Source organism: Acomys minous (genome assembly GCF_964271855.1).
Source record: "Acomys minous genome assembly, chromosome: 3".
NCBI lineage: Eukaryota > Metazoa > Chordata > Mammalia > Rodentia > Muridae > Acomys > Acomys minous.
In genome coordinates this window covers 97,033,408-97,053,454 of record NC_140485.1, presented here as the reverse complement: position 1 = coordinate 97,053,454, position 20,047 = coordinate 97,033,408, and the positions used below count along the sequence as shown (strand labels likewise).

Here is a 20,047-nt window from a genome sequence, read left to right as displayed (position 1 = left end):
CTTTGGGTTTTGTTTTGTTTTGTGTTTTTTCTTTTCTTTTTTCTTTTTTTAAGACAGGGTTTTCCTCTGTATCCCTGGCTGTCCTGGAACTCACTTTGTAGACCAGGCTGGCCTCAAACTCACAGAGATCCTCCTGCCTCTGCCTCCCAAGTGTTTTTTAACAAATTCTCAAACTTTCAATTTTACCAATAAAGACTCGGGTGCCAGATGCTGGGATAAAAGCTGCTGGCTCAGAGAGGCAGAGAACGCACCCAGCTGACCTTCCTCCTCAGCCGACGTCCCTAAAGAGAAGGGCACCCCTTCCCCAAGCCATCTCAAAAACCCTCAAAGTGAATGCTCCTCCCTTCTTCTTCCTCTCAGTCTATCTATCCTCTTACTCTCTCTTGTTTTCCCCCATGTTCACTCCCTGTCAACTGGTTGCTTGCTCCGCCTCTTGACCTAGGGTTGACTTTACTTAATTCAAGCAGAAAGCTCTTGGATTAAAGGTGTGCGCTAGGTCCGAACCGCACCATAACTAGAAACACGTTTTCCCCCCAGTAAACACCACAACCTCGGGCTCACAGGGTGATCCAATATCCTGCAACACCCAAATGCTGGGATTAAAGACGCGCACCACCACATCCAGTGATACTTTTAATTTCTTTTTCTTTTTTTTAAAGATTTATTTATTTGTTATGTATACAGATCTTGCTATATATGGTTGTGAGCCAATATGTGGTTGCTGGGAATTGAACTCATGACCTTTGGAAGAGCAGTCAGTGCTCTTAACCTCTGAACCACCTCTCCAGCCCAATACTTTTAATTTCTAAGAGGAAAGTACACTCCGGGAAGAGCAAGAGCCTTTTTCCCACCCATCCTCTCCAGAGCTGGTAGGGTGGTTACACGAACCCCTTGGTGGGGGGGCTGTAGTGAAGGAAGGTTCTACATTTCCCTTAAACCAAAGAGTCACTCAGAAGCAATTTACAAAGACAAGAGAAAACAAACCCACCACAATCAGGTTGGAGTTAAACGTAATTCACAATAAAACTTGGGAAGAAGTAAACAAAATCACTCCTTAATTCCGTTCATTTATCAAGGATAGTGTGCGTAAGGCTTTGTCATAACTAATATGCAGGAGTCTGTGGTGGTCATTCCACTTTCTCGGTGTTACTTGGGGAGGCAGAGGCAACACACGTGTTCCAGGCCCTAGGCAGACTGCCTGACTGTAAATGAAAGCCGACAAATGTTTACAGTATTTTATAATGTAATTATTACCTTAACATAGTGAAAACCAAACCTAGAAGCAGAAAGGCCCAGGCCTAGTATGTCTTACTGAGGTAGTTGAGGGCTCAAAAAGACCCATCTACAGCTGGCATATTTGAGGCAGCAGTACACGGTATCTACAGATCTCTGAACATGACTATCTACAAATTCACCCTCCCACTAAGGCAGTGGACCAAAGTGTCACTAATCCCATATGAACACAACTAGGCATGAATTCATTCCACTGTCAATGTATCAGAACAAACTGTCTACAAATCCTATTTCAACACAAAAATTCGTATATTAAAAAATATTCAGTCTGATGTGATACACTTGTGTAGCTCCCAGGAACTCAGAGGGCTGTGGAAAGAGGATTGCCTGAGTCCCAGAATTCAAGACAAGGCTAAAATGAAGTGGTAAGGCCCCATCTTGAAATAAACAAATAAATAGCTTTTACCTTAAACTTGTCTTTAAATATAGTGTAGTGGCCACAACTGAAGTAGTTACTGGTTTGGTTTTTTTGTTTTTGTTTTTTTTACTAATATAAAACACTGGATTTTTATTTTACTAATATAAAACACTGAATTTTTTTTTTACTAATATAAAACACTGAATTTTTTTTTTTACTCTGTATACAGAATCCAGCTGTCAATTATAATTTGTCATGATATTAAACGATCTTTGAGCCAGGCGTGGTGTCACACACCTATGATCTCAGCGCTCTGGGAGGCAGAGGCAGGAGGATCTCTGTGAGTTTGAGGCCTGATCTACAAGTCAAGACAGCCAAAGCTACACAGAGAAACCCTGTCTCAGAAAACCAAAACCATCATCATCATCATCATCATCATCGACTATAAAACACACTCTGGCTCAGGCATGCTTAAAGTGTGAAGGAAGGCCATACCTTCAGATCAGGGAAATGTGGCAGTAAAAACACACTCTTCAGAAACCCAATGGGTATTTGAACAGTAAGCATATGAAATTGCCATCCATTCACAGTCAGTCGCACGCTCTCAGGGCCTTTCTATCTCACTCTTCATCTGAAATGAACCACTGGCTCTTCCAGCAGACGTCCCGGACAAACTCAGCTGGGAAAGCATCTCATTTTTAGTCCTAGAAACACAACTCAGGGGACAAGACAAACAAGGCCACATTAAGTGCCTCAGCGTGGACCCAAAAGGCAGAGTCAAGTCTTGCAGATGGCTCTCTTAAAACCCATTGCACGGGTCTCTTTATAGATATGGGAAAATAAGACATTAACATTCTTTCATCCAACTGACCAGTAAGGCCAAGCAAAGTGAAAACATCTGTCCACATCCAAATACAGTCTTGCGTGAAGCTGCTCTCCCCAACCTCCCTGGTGAATACGGAGGCCTGAGTGCTAGCTCGACAAATCCATTCTTTTCCTCAGCGGTGGATCTATTTGAATGCTACCTAACCTTTCTTTCTTTCTTTCTTTCTATCTAAGATTTATGTGTTTATTATGTATAGTGTTCCGCCTGCATGTACATCTACACACCAAAAGAGGGCACCAGATCTCATCACAGATGGTTGTGAGCCACCATGTGCTTGCTGGGAATTGAACTCAGAACCTCTGGAAGAGCAGCCAGGGCTCTTAACCTCTGAGCCATCTCTCCAGCCCACTACCCAACTTTTCAAACATGAATGAATTCCTTGCACACTTTGAAGGAATTCAAAGTTAGAGACCATAAAATACTGCCCAATAACTCCTGTCAAACCGGAGCCTCATAAGAAATTAAGAGTCGAAGACCACAAAGTACTTTATGTAACTCTGGGAATTACAGAACATTTCAAAACAGCTTATCATTTCCTACACATTGATCTCGGGACCTAAATCCCCAGAGACCACCTGTGTTAGGTCCCTACCTGCTGCTGGGTGTGACTGACATACCCTGCCTCTACCCTGAACTCTCCAGCCCACGGCTGGGCTTTCCCCTCTCCCAGAGGCTCTTTCACTATATATAATCCAGACATTTTGGTTCCCCTCTCTCCCCTCCCTCCTGCTTTCTCTCCTCTCATTTCTCTCTTTTCTGTCTCTTCTCTCTCTATCTATCTATCTATCTCTCTCTGTCTCTCTCTTTTCTCTCTCCCTCCCTTTTGCTCCCAAAAAATCTGCATTTATATAATATAACTTTGTCTTGCCATTAGCTCATCCATTACAATCCATCACACTGAAACTCTGCTGATGATCTTCTCTGGTTGGCCTATTTATAAGTGTGATTCAAAGAAACCAGGGGCTGAAGATCTGTTCAGTGGTAGAGTGCTTGCCTGGTGTTAACATATAGGCAGCTGTGTCTGGTTGTTTAGCAACCTATGATGTCATCGCTTGCCGTCACCAAGTGTGTACCAGACTATAAAAGGGCCAACCTGCCACCTTCCTCATTTCTGCCACCCCTCCCTAGCTCATTTTTTTTATCTATAGAAAAAAGGGAGGAATGTTCACAAGCTGATCTGCTAGCCTGCTAGCTGATCTGATCTGCCTCTAGGTTGCTTAGCAACCTGACATCATCATCTGCTGCCCGCCACCAGGTGCGTACCAGAGGCACCAGATACAAAGGACCAATTGGGCCACCTCTTTCTCCTCTCTTTTACCCCTCTCTCTTGCACTCTTTCTAAAGGGAGCTTCCTTTCCTTTCTCTGTCTCTTTTCCACTGTCTGTCTGTCTGTCTCTCTCTACCCTCATGGCCCGCTCAGGCCCTAACTCCTCTCCCCTTCCCTACCCTCAAATAAATCTCTCCATATCAGATGTGTTGCATCTCACTGTAGTTATTTTTAATGATAACACCTGGCCTGTGCACACTTCTGAGTTTGAACCCTCACTTTGTAATAGAGAATCAATAAGAACTTAGTCTTCTCTAAGTATTAGCCCCTTTGTCCTGGTTTCGGACAACGTGCTTGCTACAGCTTGAGTGTGAATCGGTATCTGGCTGGGGGCGCTGTTTTAAAGGGTTGTGGACCCTTTAGGGAGCACAGCTCCTCTGGAGGAAGTGCATCAGGGCTTGGGATTTTGTGCCTGTCCATTGTTTGGTTCCCTCTCTACTTCCGGTTCTGCCAAGCTGTAAAGGGGCGAGGTTCTTAGCCCCGGACCTTCATGCAACCACGCCCACCACCGCACGGTACACTGTACTCACAAACCGTGAGCTAACACAAGCCTTCCTTTGGCTTCTTGTCAAGTAGTGGTCGCAGTAACAAGTAGAAAAATGGACACAGCATTTCACAGGGTTAACAATGCACTTGAGAGGATTTGGTGAGCACACCAACTGTGGGTTCCATGCAAAATGTTTCTAAACAAGGGATACAGACGGCCTCACTCAACGTTCAGCATCTTCAAAATCTGTCCCATTCCACTTTTCTGCATCTTCCCATTCATTCTTTTCTTTATGGGCCAAATGTAGAGGGCAAAATGTTCTGACCCCTGAGATGTTTTCTTTTCATTTGCACTACAGAGGTAAGGTGGCTAATTTACACATCACAGGAAATAAAACAGCAGTGAAGATGGCTGACCCCAGACACGTGTACAGAACTACTGGCAGATCTGGGTAGTGTCCCTGAAGAATTCCGATCACTGCGGGAATGGCCATTTCTCCCAGGGTACCACCAATTACAAAAAATGCTGTGGATTTCCCACTTATGCTGGTGTACTGCTCAATCCAGGAAACTCCACTGGGAAATGTGGCTGCCATCGAGGCTCCATACACGGAAGTTGCAATCCAGAGACAAAGACGGCTCTTGTCAAAAAGCACCAGAAAGAAAGATGAGGTCAGGCTGCCAATGTTGCTCAACACAATTATGGTTCCAGGCTGTAAAAATGTTGCAAAGAAGATGGCCAGACCCCTGCAGGCTGCAAAGGTCCCCCAGAAGACAGAGTTCAAGCCAGCTGCCTCGCTTTCTTCCATGCCCACATGGGTGGTGGCGAAGGAGAAAACGTAAGAGCCATAGGTCACCTCGGCTCCCACATAGAAGAAGAAGAAGAGGAAGAGGAGGCAGAGCAGGGCCCTGTGGTATTTAGCCCTTCGAGCTCCCTGCGCAGAGCCTGTGGATTTTTCTTGCTTTGAACGCTTCTTACAAAATAAACCAAACAGAAAGACAGAAATGACTAAAACGTAGGTGCCGATGGAGGCATAGGTCCACAGCAGGTTCATGTCATCGGGAACCGCGAACAGAGAGCCTGTGTCGGCTTCAGAGGATCGGTTCAGCATTGGAGGCTCAAAGTCGGACTCTGTGTGGTTCTGAGCAGCTGCTGCTGTACCCCAGGCCAATTTAGCCAGCAGGGGAGCCAGAAAGGCACCCAGGGCGAAACTGAAGTGCAAGGCCTGCATGTGGGGGGCTCCTTTGTCCCCCCAAAGAGCCAAGATGAGGACGTTTGCACCTGCCAATGAAACATGAAGAAAATCATTTGCTAGACGCAGTAATTTAGTAAAACTACAAACAATCAGAGGTAGAGAGACACAGACACCTACACATAGACACAAATGCATGCACATACTTGAAATAATAAAAATCTAAAGAACCCTTTAAACAGACAAAACTGCTTCATTGCCATCAGAAATTGGATGAATATTGCAAAAGTGAACATTAGACATGCTCTAAATTATTCAGTGATGGTTGTGAGTTGATTCTGTGGTTAAAGATACATCATCATGTCTCATATACACGACCTACAGTACAGTGGTCACCACCTTCCACTATGAACTGTGATGTCTCATACGCATGGCCTACAGTACAGTGGTCACCACCTTCCACCACACTGGGCAATAATATTTATCAATGCACTTGTTACTATGTATGTAATAAATATATTGCAAAATTTGTAATATATCTAATAACTATATTTTCAAATCTTAACAAATATATTGCAAACTTTGAGCTTTATGTACATGGAGTTGACAGGCACTAACGGTTATTTATTTATGAGCAAAACACCCAGTTGGCAGTTGCTACAGGAAACAAGACTATCTGTTGGAAGCTGAGTTCATACTTTCTGGGCAGCTCCCAGGTGAAAAAGAATCAAGCCTGTGGCTCTTTTTAAAAAATCAGACAAACAAGGCTGGAGAGATCGCTGAGAGGTTAAGAGCACTGGCTATTCTTCCAAAGGTCCTGAGTTCAATTTCCAGCAGCCACATGGTGGCTCACAACCATCTATAATGAGATCTGGTGCCCTCTTGTGGCCTGCAGGCATACATGCAGGCATATATGTATAAATAAATAAAGAAATTTTTAAAAAACAAAACAAAACAGACAAACACGCAATCCCACCCTGTCATTTTCAGCCAAATGAAGCCTAAAGCATAAGATAGTTCCACCTGCAACTTAATAATGCCAGAGGAAGGAGGGGAGGGGTAGAGGGCTGGAACTGGGGCACACAAGCATCTTGTATCATGCACGTTGTTTAACGGCTTTCCAAAAACATGAGGACACACAGAAACTTCTGACATAAACTGAAAAAAATTGTGGACAACTCATGCTACTCTGAGCTCAAAAAATGGGTGAATTTTAAGTTGGATGGCTGTTTCTATGCTTTTACAGCCCAATTTTGGTTCATTCTAATAAGTCACTAATTCTTCTTTTTGATCAAATTCTGTCTCAAAATGACAGCCCTTTCACCTACCCTGTAATTACCCACACGCAAGGGCTCCTTTCACACTTTGACTGCATAGCAGTACTCTCTCACAGAGAAATGCAGTCTAGCTCACTTAACCGTTAGTTGCGCAAAACTGGTGCCCTGGTTGGCGGGGAGCAAAGCTGCTAGGAGGCGGGTTTAAATGGGCGAGCCTATGACCATCCCAGTGAGTGCTGTCACTTCACAGCGCTTGCAGCTGGTGGCGTCATTTTATCCACTTTCCCCGGAGACAACAGTCTGCATCACTAACCTGTATCCAGAGCGCCAAACGAGACACCAAATACAGACATCGTAGCAACCAGCAGTGTTGGTGTCTTGCAGAAAGGAATAAGGTAAAGACCAACTGTGGTAGCCGACAGTGACATTCCTAAGAAGGTGGGTGGAAAATGTCAGTTACAGAAACAGTATTCACACAGGGCTAAACCAATGTCCTAAAAGCAAAAGTGAAAGCAAGGTCACGTTAAAACTGGACAATCTGAGAATTTATACAAATGGGCTATGTTACGTAAATCTTATGCTATCTTTATGGATTATAAAATACAAATAATTACTGGGTGTGGTGGTACATGTCTTTAATTCCAGGATTGAGGGGGTGGAAGAGACAGGTGGATCTCTGTGAATGTAAGGCCAACTTGGTCTATACAGTGAGTTCTAGGACAGCCAGGGCTACATAAAGAGACCCTGCCTCAAAAAAATTATATATATATGTGTGTATATATATGCATGTATTTATCTGTGATGTGAGTACTATTCTAATACTATTAATAAATTATAAACATAAGACTACAATTTTTCTAACAAATAAGATAATTTTGAAAGGTTTGACATTTATAAACTGATAGGGATTTTTGGATTTGAGGTAACAAAAAGGCAAAAAAAAAAAAAAGTAGCTGTAGAAGTTTGTAGTAAAACTTTGAATATGGACTGAAGATCTGGCTCAGTAAAGCACTTACTGACAGCGAACAGCCTGACTGTGATCTTGCAGAATCCGTGTTTAAAAGAAACAGAAAACTGCACATTTGTGGACGTAGGGCTGAGGGGGAGGCCGCAGGGGGATCCCCGGGGTTTGCTAGCCAGCCAGCCTGCCTGGTAGATTGAGGTTCAGGGTAAAAGTAAGGAGGAGAGTGATTGAGAAAAAAAGACACCTGATATTGACCTCTGACCTTTACATGCCCATACCTTCCCCCCCAATTAGAATTAAATCATTTAAAATATTTTAAATGAATCAGTGTAGCAGATGAGAAGGGAAATGTAAGATGTGCCCTTTGGGGCTGGGTGTAGCTCTGGGCAGAGCACACGATTAGAAGACACAGGCCTTGGGCTGGAGAGATGGCTCAGAGGTTAAGAGCGCTGCCTGCTCTTCCAAAGGACCTGAGTTCAATTCCCAGCAACCATGTGGTGGCTCACAACCATCTGTAATGTGATCTGATGTCCTCTTCTGGCCTGCAGGCAGAACACTGTATACATACATACATAAATAAATAAATAAATAAATAAATAAATAATGTTTAATGTTAAGTTTCAAACCCAGGACAAATAGCTGACCTCCTGGTTCTCCCAGCATCCCTCAGAGCTCGTGTTGCGTGGTGTGGCCAGCATGCTCCTTCCTCTCCGGGCTGCCTTTCCCCAAGAAACAACGCTGTGTTTTGTATTCTAAGAGTCAAGTTGTAAACAAAATTTGATGTTTATTTACCCAAAAGTAGAAAATGATTCATACAGTCGAAAAGCACCCGCCGACCACAGAGCCACACAGGTAGCCGAGGGCACGGCCCACAAATATTTCGGAAAGGCTGCTGATGTTCCGGTTCACATTTCTTGCCAGGTCTGGAAATGTAGGTCCCAATATGGCAACAGTCATCCCCTGAAATTAAAATAATAATAATAATAATAGTAGTAGTAGAAAGAAAGATTTACTTGCAAACAAGATAACATACATTTCTTTTCTTTTTTTCCCCCTTTGGAGATGGGGCTTCTCTGTGTAACAACAATCCAGGCTGTCCTAGAACTTGCTTTGTAGATCAGGCTGGCTCCGAATTCACAGAGATTCCCCCTGCCTCTGCCTCTCAAGTGCTGGCATTAAAGGCGTGTGCCAGGCTTACATTTCACTTTTATTTACTACCAAAAAAAGTGAGGAGTGGGTTACAAAGCAGAAAATTATTTAAGGTCCATTCATAGTAAGCAAAACTTTTACGATGATGGTTCTACTATTACCAGAGCTTAGACCCTGGTTGATTTTTCCTCATTTCAAAGTCCTTCCCTCCCCCCACACCCACACCCCCCCCAGTTATTTAATCCTTTTGAAAAATATTAACTGTGTATTTACTTTGATTTTACATTTGCGCATTTTTTACATGCCTGTGCACAACCACGTGCAGTACGCGAGGAAGCGAGAAGAGGGCATCAGATCCCTCGGAACTGGAGTCGTGAATAGTTGTGAACCACCGTGTGGATGCTGGGAGTCAAACCCAGGTCCTCTGGACCAATCTCAAGTCTACACTGGATGTCTAGCACGGCCACATAACGATGATAATCAGGTCTTTGCTCAAATGAACTCCTGCTAAATTAGACCTCTGGGCATCGGATGGGTGATTGGGACAAGACCTGCATTGATCATGATTGCACCAAATAAACAGTGATACTGCCCAGGGTCCCCTGGGCCCCAGCATTTCACACAAGAGCCAGGGTCACGAGCAGGTTTCACTTTTGATTGGAGTGATATAGATGTGTGTATTGAACTGTTGATTGCACTTTAGCATTTTATAATGGATTGAGTCCAGGATGGCTTTGGTCTGGTAATTGACTGGACCATTTGCAACCATGGGCCTCAGAAAGATCCCTTTTAAAATAAAAATCTAAGGAGGAGTCTGGGAGTCTGTTTCCTGAGACACCTGCTAACTTCATTGACAAATGCTCTGAGCCCAGAATCTGTGTGCTTTGTGGGAAATAAGTTAACCTGCTACGGGCACCATACACATATAGTGGACAAAATAGGATGCTTGACTTGCTTGTTTCCTTGGGAGGAGTATTTGAAAAGTAGGGCTCCAAGATGCCACACGACTAACGGATTTTTGTTTGTTTTTGTTTTTCAAGACAGAGTTTCTCTGTGTAGCTCTGGCTGTCTACAGCTCCCTCTGTAGACCAGGCTGGCCTTGAACTCAGAGATCTGCCTGCCTCTGCCTCTTGGGTGCTGGGAGACATTTTTGTTTGTTTGTTTGTTTTAATGGAATTCATTATTTAATTGGCACAAAGACATCTAAAAGACCAAATGAATCAACAAACTTTTTAAGAGTCCTTGCACAGATCTCAGGAGAAAAAAAATACATTCTTTTTACAAATATTAGTCAAAGGTTGTAGCCACCTAGGCAAGAAAGTTTGTTTCCATTAGTAAAAAAGACACCTTGGAGCAGATAGCACTTAGTGTTGGATGTTGGCGTACTGGGGATTGAACCTAAGACCTTAAACATGCTAGTCTACCACTGAGCTACCAAGACCCTCGATCTATATATGCTATAATACATTAGTGAGCTTTGCATATTTTACCTGGCATGTGCTATACTTTTTATTTGTTTGTTTGTTTATTTGTTTGAAGCTTTTTGAGACAAGGCTTCTCCGTAAAATAGCCCTAACTGTATAGAAACTCACTCTGTAGACCAGGTTGGCCTTGAACTCACAGAGATTTGCCTGCCTCTACCTCTCGGGGATTAAAGACTGGCACCAGTATACCCAGCTCTGGCCAGCCTTTTTAAATGAAAAAACTACTATCTGTTGCTTATAGGTTGAAATATGTCTGCCTGTATTTGTATGTCTAATATTATTATATATGACTATATTGCTAAATTTAATTCTTTCTCCTTTAATTAATTTGGCTTTATTTTATGTGCATTGGTGTTTTGCCTGCATGTATGTCTGTGTGAGGGTGTCAGATCTTGGAGTTACAGACTGTTGTGAGCTGCTATGTGGGTGGGCACTGTGGTTTGAACTTAAGTCCTCTGGAAGAGAAGCTAGTGCTCTTAACCACTGAGCCATCTCTCCAGCACTTAAGTTAAATTAAAAACAAAACAACATTTACTTAAGAAGATAGTACCTGGGCCTAAAGAGATGGGCCAGCAGTAAATAACCCTTGTTGCTCTTGCAAAAGATTTGGATTAGGTTCCTACCATTCACGTAGAAGATTGTAGCCATCTATAACTCTTACAGGAGCTCTGCAGCCTTCTTCTGACTGCACCAGCCACCATGCATGTATGCAGTATGCATGCATATGTGCAGACTGAGCACTAATACCCAAAGAATAAAACAAATAAATCTAAAAGAAAAATAGTATTACAAATAAAGTCTCCAAAAAATAAGGAAGAACTTAAGTACATTCTTTTTGGCTTTATGTCACTTGGGTAGTCTAGTTAATAAAACGGAATTTTAAATAGTTTTTAAAAAATATTTCTTATATTTTTATAGAATTTCACCATTAAATATAATACATATCCATAACTTTTTCTTCTTAGAGCCACTACAAAGTAAACTTATCTGTTGTGTAAGGAGGGTTTTTGTTTGTTTGTTTGTTTTTGTTTTTGTTTTTGTTTTTTTGCAAGAAAAATAGCTTATGACATCTAGCCACTTGATACCTCACATTTATTAGCGTCTCAAGCACAGCTGTTGCAAGTGAGTTAAACAGACATGAGAGAAATGTCTCCATAAGAGATTTTCCTTCTGTGCCAGAATATTTTACCATCCCATCATCAAGGATATACAGTTTGGGGGGCTGGAGAGACAGCTTAGGGCTAAAACTACTGGCTGCTCTCCCAGAGGACTGGAGTTCAGTTCCCAGCACCCACATGGCAGCTCATAACTGTCTGTAACTCCAACCTTAGAGATCTGACACCTACTCTGCCTCCATGGGCATCAGGCATGCATGTGTACAGACATACATGCAGTCAAAACATTGATAAACATTTAAAAAAATTTTTTTAAAGAAATGTACACTTAGGGATAAAGGAAATCTGTACAAATAATTTAAACCTAGAGATAACAAAAGGGTTGTGGGCGGGAGCCACAGGACTGGTGATAAATTTTGCCTCTTCTATAGTTTTCTATCAAAGAGACTAAAGGTAATTGGGACTGTTAGTGGATATACCTGTACCACATTGGCCATTGGCAGGTTATCCTAAGAGTTATTATCAATACACTTAGCAGTCTTCACATGACTGGCATCATAAAATTGACAAGGGCACATTTACTTTCATTACTTTCAGTCAGTAGAGCATGAGACTCTTAATCTCAGGGTTGTGGGTTCGAGCCACACTTTGGGCACCAATTTGTTGTGGTTAAATTGTCAGTATTGCCTAATAATTGTCCCATGTCGAGCGCCATTTGTTGTTAATCTACCAATATGGCCTAATAATGTTTATTATCAGGCATATAATTATTTTGTTTTTTGGATTTTTTTGTTTGTTTGTTTTTCGAGACAGGGTTTCTCTGTGTAGCCTTGACTGTCCTGGACTTGCATTGTAGACCAGGCTGGCCTCAAACTCATTAGGCCTATAATTATTATTATGGCAGTATAACCCTCTAGCAATCAATCAAGACACAGACATTTTTATTTTAAACTATATTTTAAAATAGGCTTAGTTAACCTGGGGCAGGGCAGACATTAATCCTCTAAACTACCTCCCATAGTGGGGCAGGTATGGGATCCCTGACCCAATCCCATCCCATCGGCTTCTAATAATTTCTATCAAACTACCTCCCATCCATAATCCCAAACACTTGCTAATGTTCTTCATCTGGGCCAAATCTCCATCCACACCAGCCATGTGCTTCTCCTCCATCTAAGCCATGGTGGCCTTCTTTTTCTCCCTTCTCCTCTGGTCTCCATTCTCAAGATTCTCTCTGTCTCACCATGCCCGAGAACCTTAACCACACCTATCTCATTTGCCGTGCCCAGGTATGACGGCTTTTTATTAATTAACATCAAGATACATCAGACCAATAAATACAGGTTAAAATTCTAACACACGAAAGAAAATAAGATTACTAAAAACAAGAAGTCCTGTGCAATTATACAAGGAGATGTGCCTTTTCTAAGTGTAGTGGGTTTAGTGAGAACGGCCCCCAAAGGCTCTTAGGTTTGAATACTTGCCCCCCCTCCCGCCCCATTAGCTTTCTCTCACTCTGTCTTGTGGTCGTCCTAACGCGTAAGTTTCCAGTGATTGCCACAGTGCCATGTTGGCTTGCCCGTTGCCATGCTCCCCACCGTGATGGCCATGGACTCTAACACTCAGGAACTGTGAGAATGGGTCCCCTAGGCTCATATGTCTGGGATACTTGGTCCCAAGTTAGTGGAACGGTTTGGGAAGAGTTAGGAGGTGTGGCCTTATGGGCAAGGTGTGTTACTGGGAAGAGGCTTAGAAAAGCCCACTCCATTCCCAGCGTACTCTCTCTCTCTCCCCTCTCTCCCTCCTCTCTCTCTCTCTCTCTCTCTCTCTCTCTCTCTCTCTCTCTTCTCTCTCTCTCTCCTCTCTCTCTCTCTCTCCTCTCTCTCTTTCTCTCTCTCCTCTCTCTCTCTCCTCTCTCTCTCCTTTCTCTCTCTCTCTCTCTCTCTCTCCTCTCTCTCTCCTCTCTCTCTTTCTCTCCTCTCTTTCCTCTCTCTCTCTTCTCTCTCTCCTCTCTCTCCTCTCTCTCTCTCTCTCCTCTCTCTCTCCTTTCTCTCTCTCTCTCTCTCTCTCTCTCTCTCTCTCTCTCTCTCTCTCTCTCTCTCTCTCTCTCCCTCTCTCTCTGCTATGTGGTTGTTGTCTCAACATGTAACATCTCAGCTCCTGGTTTGCATGCTTGCCTGCCTGCTGCCATGCTCCCTGCCATGCTGGTCACAGACTCTAGCCCTCTGAGTCTGTGAAGCACAAATAAACCCTTTTATAAATTGCCTTAGTCATGGTCATGACGGTAGAAGGGTCACCAAGATAGTAAGGAAAGCCGTAAAGTATGAAGATGCATTATCAAATGGAAAATGAATTCCTTTCTGTCTTAAAGTAGGACTGTTGCTGTGAACTAAGAATAATATGGCCAAAGCAGAGTGGGTAAGAAGATTGCAGGGAGTCTGCAGAACAGGAATTTACACATTTTTTTCTGTGTGGCCATACTGGCTAAGAGAGGAAGAGAATTGTTTAAAAGTTTTTTCTAGATACTGAGCATTAACAGTAAGGCTCATTGTAGAAGTAGAACTCGGTGTTCTTGTTTTCCCGGTACACTGGACAGTGCTCAATGGGACGGGTGAAGGATCTGTTCTGTTTATTGTTTGAGGTAGCTGGCCCAAGAAACAAAGATTTGAAGGAAATGGCCAAGATCATGTCTGGTCTTTCATGCTGTATTTGTAACATTTAAAAAAAAATCACTTAAGGAAAGTGAGTCCTCTTTACTAACAGATCTAAGCTTATCTCACAGTTAGGTGATTTTTAATTTTTAGTTTGAAGTGCTACTATCACTTTGGTCAAATGAAAGTTCACTATGCTGCAGTTAATTGTGACCTGCAGTTCTATCATGATCAAATGTGTTAAACTTGTGGGGTTTTTTAATGACCTTCTTCAAATTAAATTATCTATTTCTTTACCTTGAATTAATTTGGAATCTTTTAGAAAGACCCTTGGACTTTCTCAAATCATGATCTATATTCCTAGAAATAGAGAAATGGCAAATTAGTTGGGTGAATTTGATAAATCACTTGGTGAGCGGGCCAAATAAACAATGTTAAAATCTCCTGGAGTTGCATTTGTGTCAAGGTGCTAATGTTTCAGAAAGAAAGTGGGATCTGTAGATGTGTAATGCTCCTGCTGTAGCACCATCGGTCCTAATTCTCAGAGTTATCTTTAAGTGTATAGAAAAGCCCAGAACACCGATCCACATGTTCCACGCTCAGCACGGAAAGGCCGAAATGACTCAAATGATGACAAACGCTGATGGGTGGCTGGCTGTTTTATAAAAATTGCACAAAAGGCCCATTGCTGGCGTTTGGTTAGTCATACCTATGATTTTGGTAAGATAATTAAAAACCTCAAGTAATGCTGTAGCAACTCCTGGACAATTTGAAGGCTTTGGGGGTTCATTCGCTCCTCGCTTTCAGTGTGTGTCCTCTAGGTGGATGGAAGCTTTTCTGTTCAGAATGGCTAATGCTATAAATAACTTTAGAGACTCTAAAAAAAAAAATGTGTGTGTTCCTCTTGGAACGTTCTGGAAAAAAATCTCCAGCAGCAGCAATACTTGTTTCACTTCACACGTGTCACAAACACAGCAGCTGCAAGCCAAGCTCCTGGATTGACCAGGTGGCCCGTCAATGGCGTTGCCTCTTGGTGGCAAATGGAGCCACTGCCACGGGAGAGCACAGACTTATTAGGCCTTGTGATCTACTCCAAGTCTCTCCCACGCCATTCACAAGAAGTGTGACATAACTCAGGACAAAGTATATTCACCAGGTAAAAGAAATCCTCTGCAACCAGCTGGTGGTGACCTGCACTTTCATGATCTAAACAATAATCTTTTAGAAACTCCCTCTCACTCTGTTGGAAGATATCACGCCAGCATTTGCTCTGGTATTACAAAAAGTGGCAGGCCTCGGTTCTAGATTGACAGTTCTCAAGACTCTTAAAACTATACATCTGTTGGGAACCTTATAGCAAACCTGACCAGGAATGATTCTCCTGAGAGGCAAAAGACATCCCTGGCAGGGACAGCTTAACTCATGGATCAAGCATGACCTGTTACTGCAAAACCTTTTTCTCTGTCCTCATCAGCAACCACCTTGATTCCTTTCATTTCCTTACAGGGAGATACACAGCACCATGGAGGCGACCTCAAGGAGGCTACCCCAAGGCTGATGCCATGCAACAACCACCACCATTGCAACTGCAGCAGCCACAGCAGCAGCAGCAGCAGCAGCAGCAGCAGCAGCAGCTGCAGCAATGGCAACAAAAACCAGCAGCTGTTGGGTTTATGGACTGATCAATGTCTCCAAATAAGAAAACACTACCGCCACGGCCAATGCTGCTCCATGTTTCTAACCCATCACCATGAAACCCAGAGGAAGGAGGGAGAGCTTTCTTGCCCACGCCGGACATGACTGCTCTGTGCCTCCTACACTCACTGAGAATACGGCCCTGATTCTCTAGTTAATAACTTAGACACATGCCGGCCTGGGGACGGAAGGTGCTAGAACAGAGCAAAGGAAATCCAGCCGGGCCGTTTCCATTTGTGCTGGGGCCCGTCTCTACACCTCTGTCACACTTCTTGAAAAAAAAAAAAACTTAGACACCGACAAATAAAGGAAACTGGTTTGAGTGATGTCTGCAACGGGTTAATTTTGAGTACACAAGTCATATGATTTACAAGACTACTGGATTCAGGAAGGTTTCTTCACTAAATGACCCTACGCACCATTATTTCATGCTAAATGATTAACAAAAAATGTTTTCCACTGGACCGTGTTCAAGAACTGCACAAACTTAGGAGTGAAGAAATTTCACCGAGGTCTCCTCAAATGCCCCTAGGTAGCTATGTTTTCCAGGCCCTAAGGCCCGAGATTGATCTACAGAAAATTTCTCCACTCTACTCAGCTTCTTTGCTCATTTAGAACTTGCTATTTGACCTGGCTCCCTCTTGCCTTCTGAATAGTTTTCCTGAAAGTTTCCATATTTCCCATGATCATACCGAAGTGGCCAATATCCAAAGTTAGTTCCAGCCATGCAGTGAGCTTCCGCTGGAGAAAAGTCTTAACAGGATTCCTGGACTGACTTCACTCTGGGCAAAGGTGGTGCCATCATATGGCACTTGAAGCTAAGATGTAAGTTTGGGAAAAATCTTGTGTGTGTCGTAGTAAATCAGATCCCCTTGTTCAGAAGGGTAAAAAGGTGGATGAGAACATGTGTGCTCATCAATTAGTGGGGAAAAGACATTCAGCTTCTTGCCTGTGCTGTGAGCCTGTGTGTGGTGCTGAATAAAATAGATTGCTGCACCTAACTTTCCCTTGATTTTTATTACTAGGCAAAGAGCAGTGAATCTGAGTGTGATGGCATGCACCTGTAACCCCAGCACTCAGGAGGCAGAGGTGGGTGGATCTCTATGGGTTCGAGGTCAGCCTAGTCTAGGTAGCAAGTTCTAGGTCAGCCAGGGCCACATAGTGAGACCCTATTGTTTAAAAACAAACAGACAGGGGGGGCAAAAAAAATAAAAAAAAAATAAAAACAAACAGACAATTTATGGAAGTGTAGCTGGTATATAGCTCATCTGGGGAGCATCATGTGAAACAGACCAGGCCCTGGGTTCAGCTCACAAAACAACAACAACAACAACAGAAGAGCTGTTGGGGACAATAGGCCATATGGCCAATGTTCAGCCATTTTGTCAGAGCTTGCACCTTTAAGTCTCTGTTTTTCCCAGAGCTTGCCTTTCACCAGAAACTAGCTGACCCTGTTGTGGGTCAGCAGTTAGACTAAAGACAGATAGAGATGGAGCAACCCTGTTATGGTTTAGCAGTTAGACTAGACAAAGGGAGCCAGATACGCTGTGTGGCAGGACATTATGACCCTGCCTGGAATTCCCTGTGTTTTGAGAAAAGCCTGCAGCTGGGTTGCTATAGCAATAAGCTCCCCTGCCTTCTGGCTTATAAAAGCTGCTGCCTGACTAATAAAGTTTGAGAGTTTGATCAATCAGACTTGCTCTCCTTCTTTGTGTCTTGCATTTTTCAACAGGTGACCTCCCTCCCGAGTTTTAGTAGAATCCCGCAGGTTGGGTCAAAGAGCTGACCGTGCTGTTGCTGAAGGAATGCCTTAAGGACACATCTCAGCATGGTGCCTGTGGGAACAGGAGCTGCTCCAGGTTTGCAGACATCCAGAATGGTGGTAGCAAGCCTGGCCATGCTAAGACATTCTTGTCACAGTAGCTAAGTGTGTCTCTAGGTCCCTGTGATGTGTGACCAGGCTAACCATAGAGACACTTTTAAGTCAGCGGATTTCACAGCCCGCTGTGGTCCTTAGTCACCATCAGAACCCAAACAGGAATCCTGACCAATAGCAGGAAATAGAAAACTTAGACCTCCCTTTTAATGTAATGTTTAGGTTGTTTTGTTATGTTCAGTTTGCTTCCCAGAGACAAATAAGGGCTGAGCTGAGTTTCATGGTATTACTGACAGCATTGTGTAGTTTCCTCAAGAGATATAAACTGGGCCGGGCATGGTGATGTATAATAGTACCCAAGAGACTGAGGCAGGAGAATGCAGAGTTTGAAGCCACCCTGGACTATATAGCAAGACTCTACCCACCTACCCCCGTGGGGAGGGTCATACATGTTCCTATTCCTCTGACTTTTGTAGTTTAAACAGTAAATAAGAACACGAAGAAAGCATAACTGTGCCAAAAACGGAGGTTTTGTTTGGATCAATTGGTCAATTGACAGGAGGAAAAAAAAAAAAAAAAAAATATATATATATATATATATATATATATATATATATATATATATATATATATATATATATCTTGGGGAACCAAATTTTCCCAGATCATTTACCAAGTAACACGGAAATGTCCACAGTTTACACAGGGATTGGCAAAAGGCACTTCCAATGTGACATTTTGCTCTAAGAAAGCGTTTCAAGTACGTAGACTCGTGGGCAGAGTAAGACACGTTCAGGCTCTGCCACTAAAACACCTGTGTGACCCAGGAAAAGCCGTTTCCCTCTTGGGCCTATTTCCTATGCGCAAAACCAAGTGGAGGGCCACCCGAAAGTGGAAGCGCTGGAAAAGTGGGGTTTATTGTGTAGTTAAGTTACAGTTCGGATTGCAGTGGCTACAGACCCAGGCAATGTTAGGAAAGTGTGCTGCAGTTAGAAAACAGTGCAATCAATTTCGAGCTCGATAGCAACCCTCAGTGATTAAAAAGCGCCCGTGAGATAGCTGATGAGCCCGAAGTGCCTAGAGTCACAGAACGCGCAGGCAGCCAAGGTGAGAGTCCAGTTGGAAAGGGCAGGTCCCCCTGCAGGAGGCTCGCGCCCCAGCCTGGGAGGGGTGCAGCCTCAGCTCTCACCAGCCCCAGGAAGGCGGCGTACAGGACCGCGGTGGAGAACCAGCGCAGCTTGCTCCCGGTCAGGCCACTCCGCGAGGAGGCCACCGCCTTCTGTTCATTCTGCGCTGGGAACGCGGTCTGGAGGAGGCGTTGCCCAGCAGCCGGGGCCCCGAACCCACGAAACTCCACTTGCAGCTCCAGCTTGGCAACTCCAGCTACTGGACCTGCCGCTGCCCAACTTTTAGGTGGATCCCTCTAGAGCTCTGAGCTCGCGTCCTTCCAAGCCCTGGAGGTTCCGCCCGGTGCCACCTTCCCCCAGTAACCTTTCTGAATCAGGCCAAGAAAAGTTGGACTTCAAACATGCTGGTGTTGCAAGCGGGAGACACTCAGGCCTCATCTTACACAAGCCTGTGCGATCACGTGATGAAAAAGAAGGCTCCAGCCAGCTTGGGCGGTCGTTGGAAGCAAACGTGGTTACCGAGGTGATCGCAGGTCGCTCTCGGGCGGCAACATCGCACCTATCGGAACCGCAGACACCAGCGGACTGACGGGTGCCGCGTGGCGGAGGAATTTGGAAGTACAGCTTCGAAACGGAACACGCTAAAAAATAAATATGACAAGCAGCTCTTAAATTTCAGCGGAATGACTGACTAGCTGGAGGCCGACATGGATTTCATAGAAAGACCCTGTCTCAAAAATAAAGCAGAAAGGTGAGAAGCTTGTAGCTGCCTGCGCCTACTAGTCAAGCCCTCTAGCGCCTTCTGCTAAGGGGCTGTAAAAGCGCCAATCAGAGCCACTTAGGAGCCATCTATCCAGGTCTTGGCCCCTCCCCGCCCCCAACTACCCCCAGCCCGCTGCGGCTCCCCACCCCCTTTCCTGCCCTAGAACTCTCCAGCAGGTTCTGGGGAAGAAAAAAGACTCCGAAGCCAGGATACGGATACGCACAGTGAACTAAATTAGTGCAGGTAGCAAGCGGGAGTCATTACAGGAGAGCAGGAGAACAAAGTTGCTCTCCTTTCTTATACTGAGCTAAGATGGCAGAGGCCAGTGGAATCCAGTACAAGATGGAGTGCAAATGAGCGCCCTAGAAAAAGTAAAAAGTGCTATCAACAAATTCTGGTCAGG

The 20,047-nt window shown here is 44.0% G+C and overlaps 1 protein-coding gene across 1 annotated transcript; it reads right to left on the bottom strand.

Annotated features, from left to right (window-relative positions):
• Positions 1-1,757: 1,757 nt before the first annotated feature.
• LOC311594907 (sodium-dependent glucose transporter 1C-like) lies at positions 1,758-19,643 on the bottom strand. Its single transcript, XM_084777116.1, is given in 5 exon segments — positions 1,758-5,632; positions 7,134-7,250; positions 8,577-8,612; positions 8,615-8,744; positions 18,944-19,643. Coding segments are annotated over 4 exon segments (1,209 nt in total). The 5' UTR covers positions 8,742-8,744; positions 18,944-19,643; the 3' UTR covers positions 1,758-4,703.
• Positions 19,644-20,047: the final 404 nt, after the last annotated feature.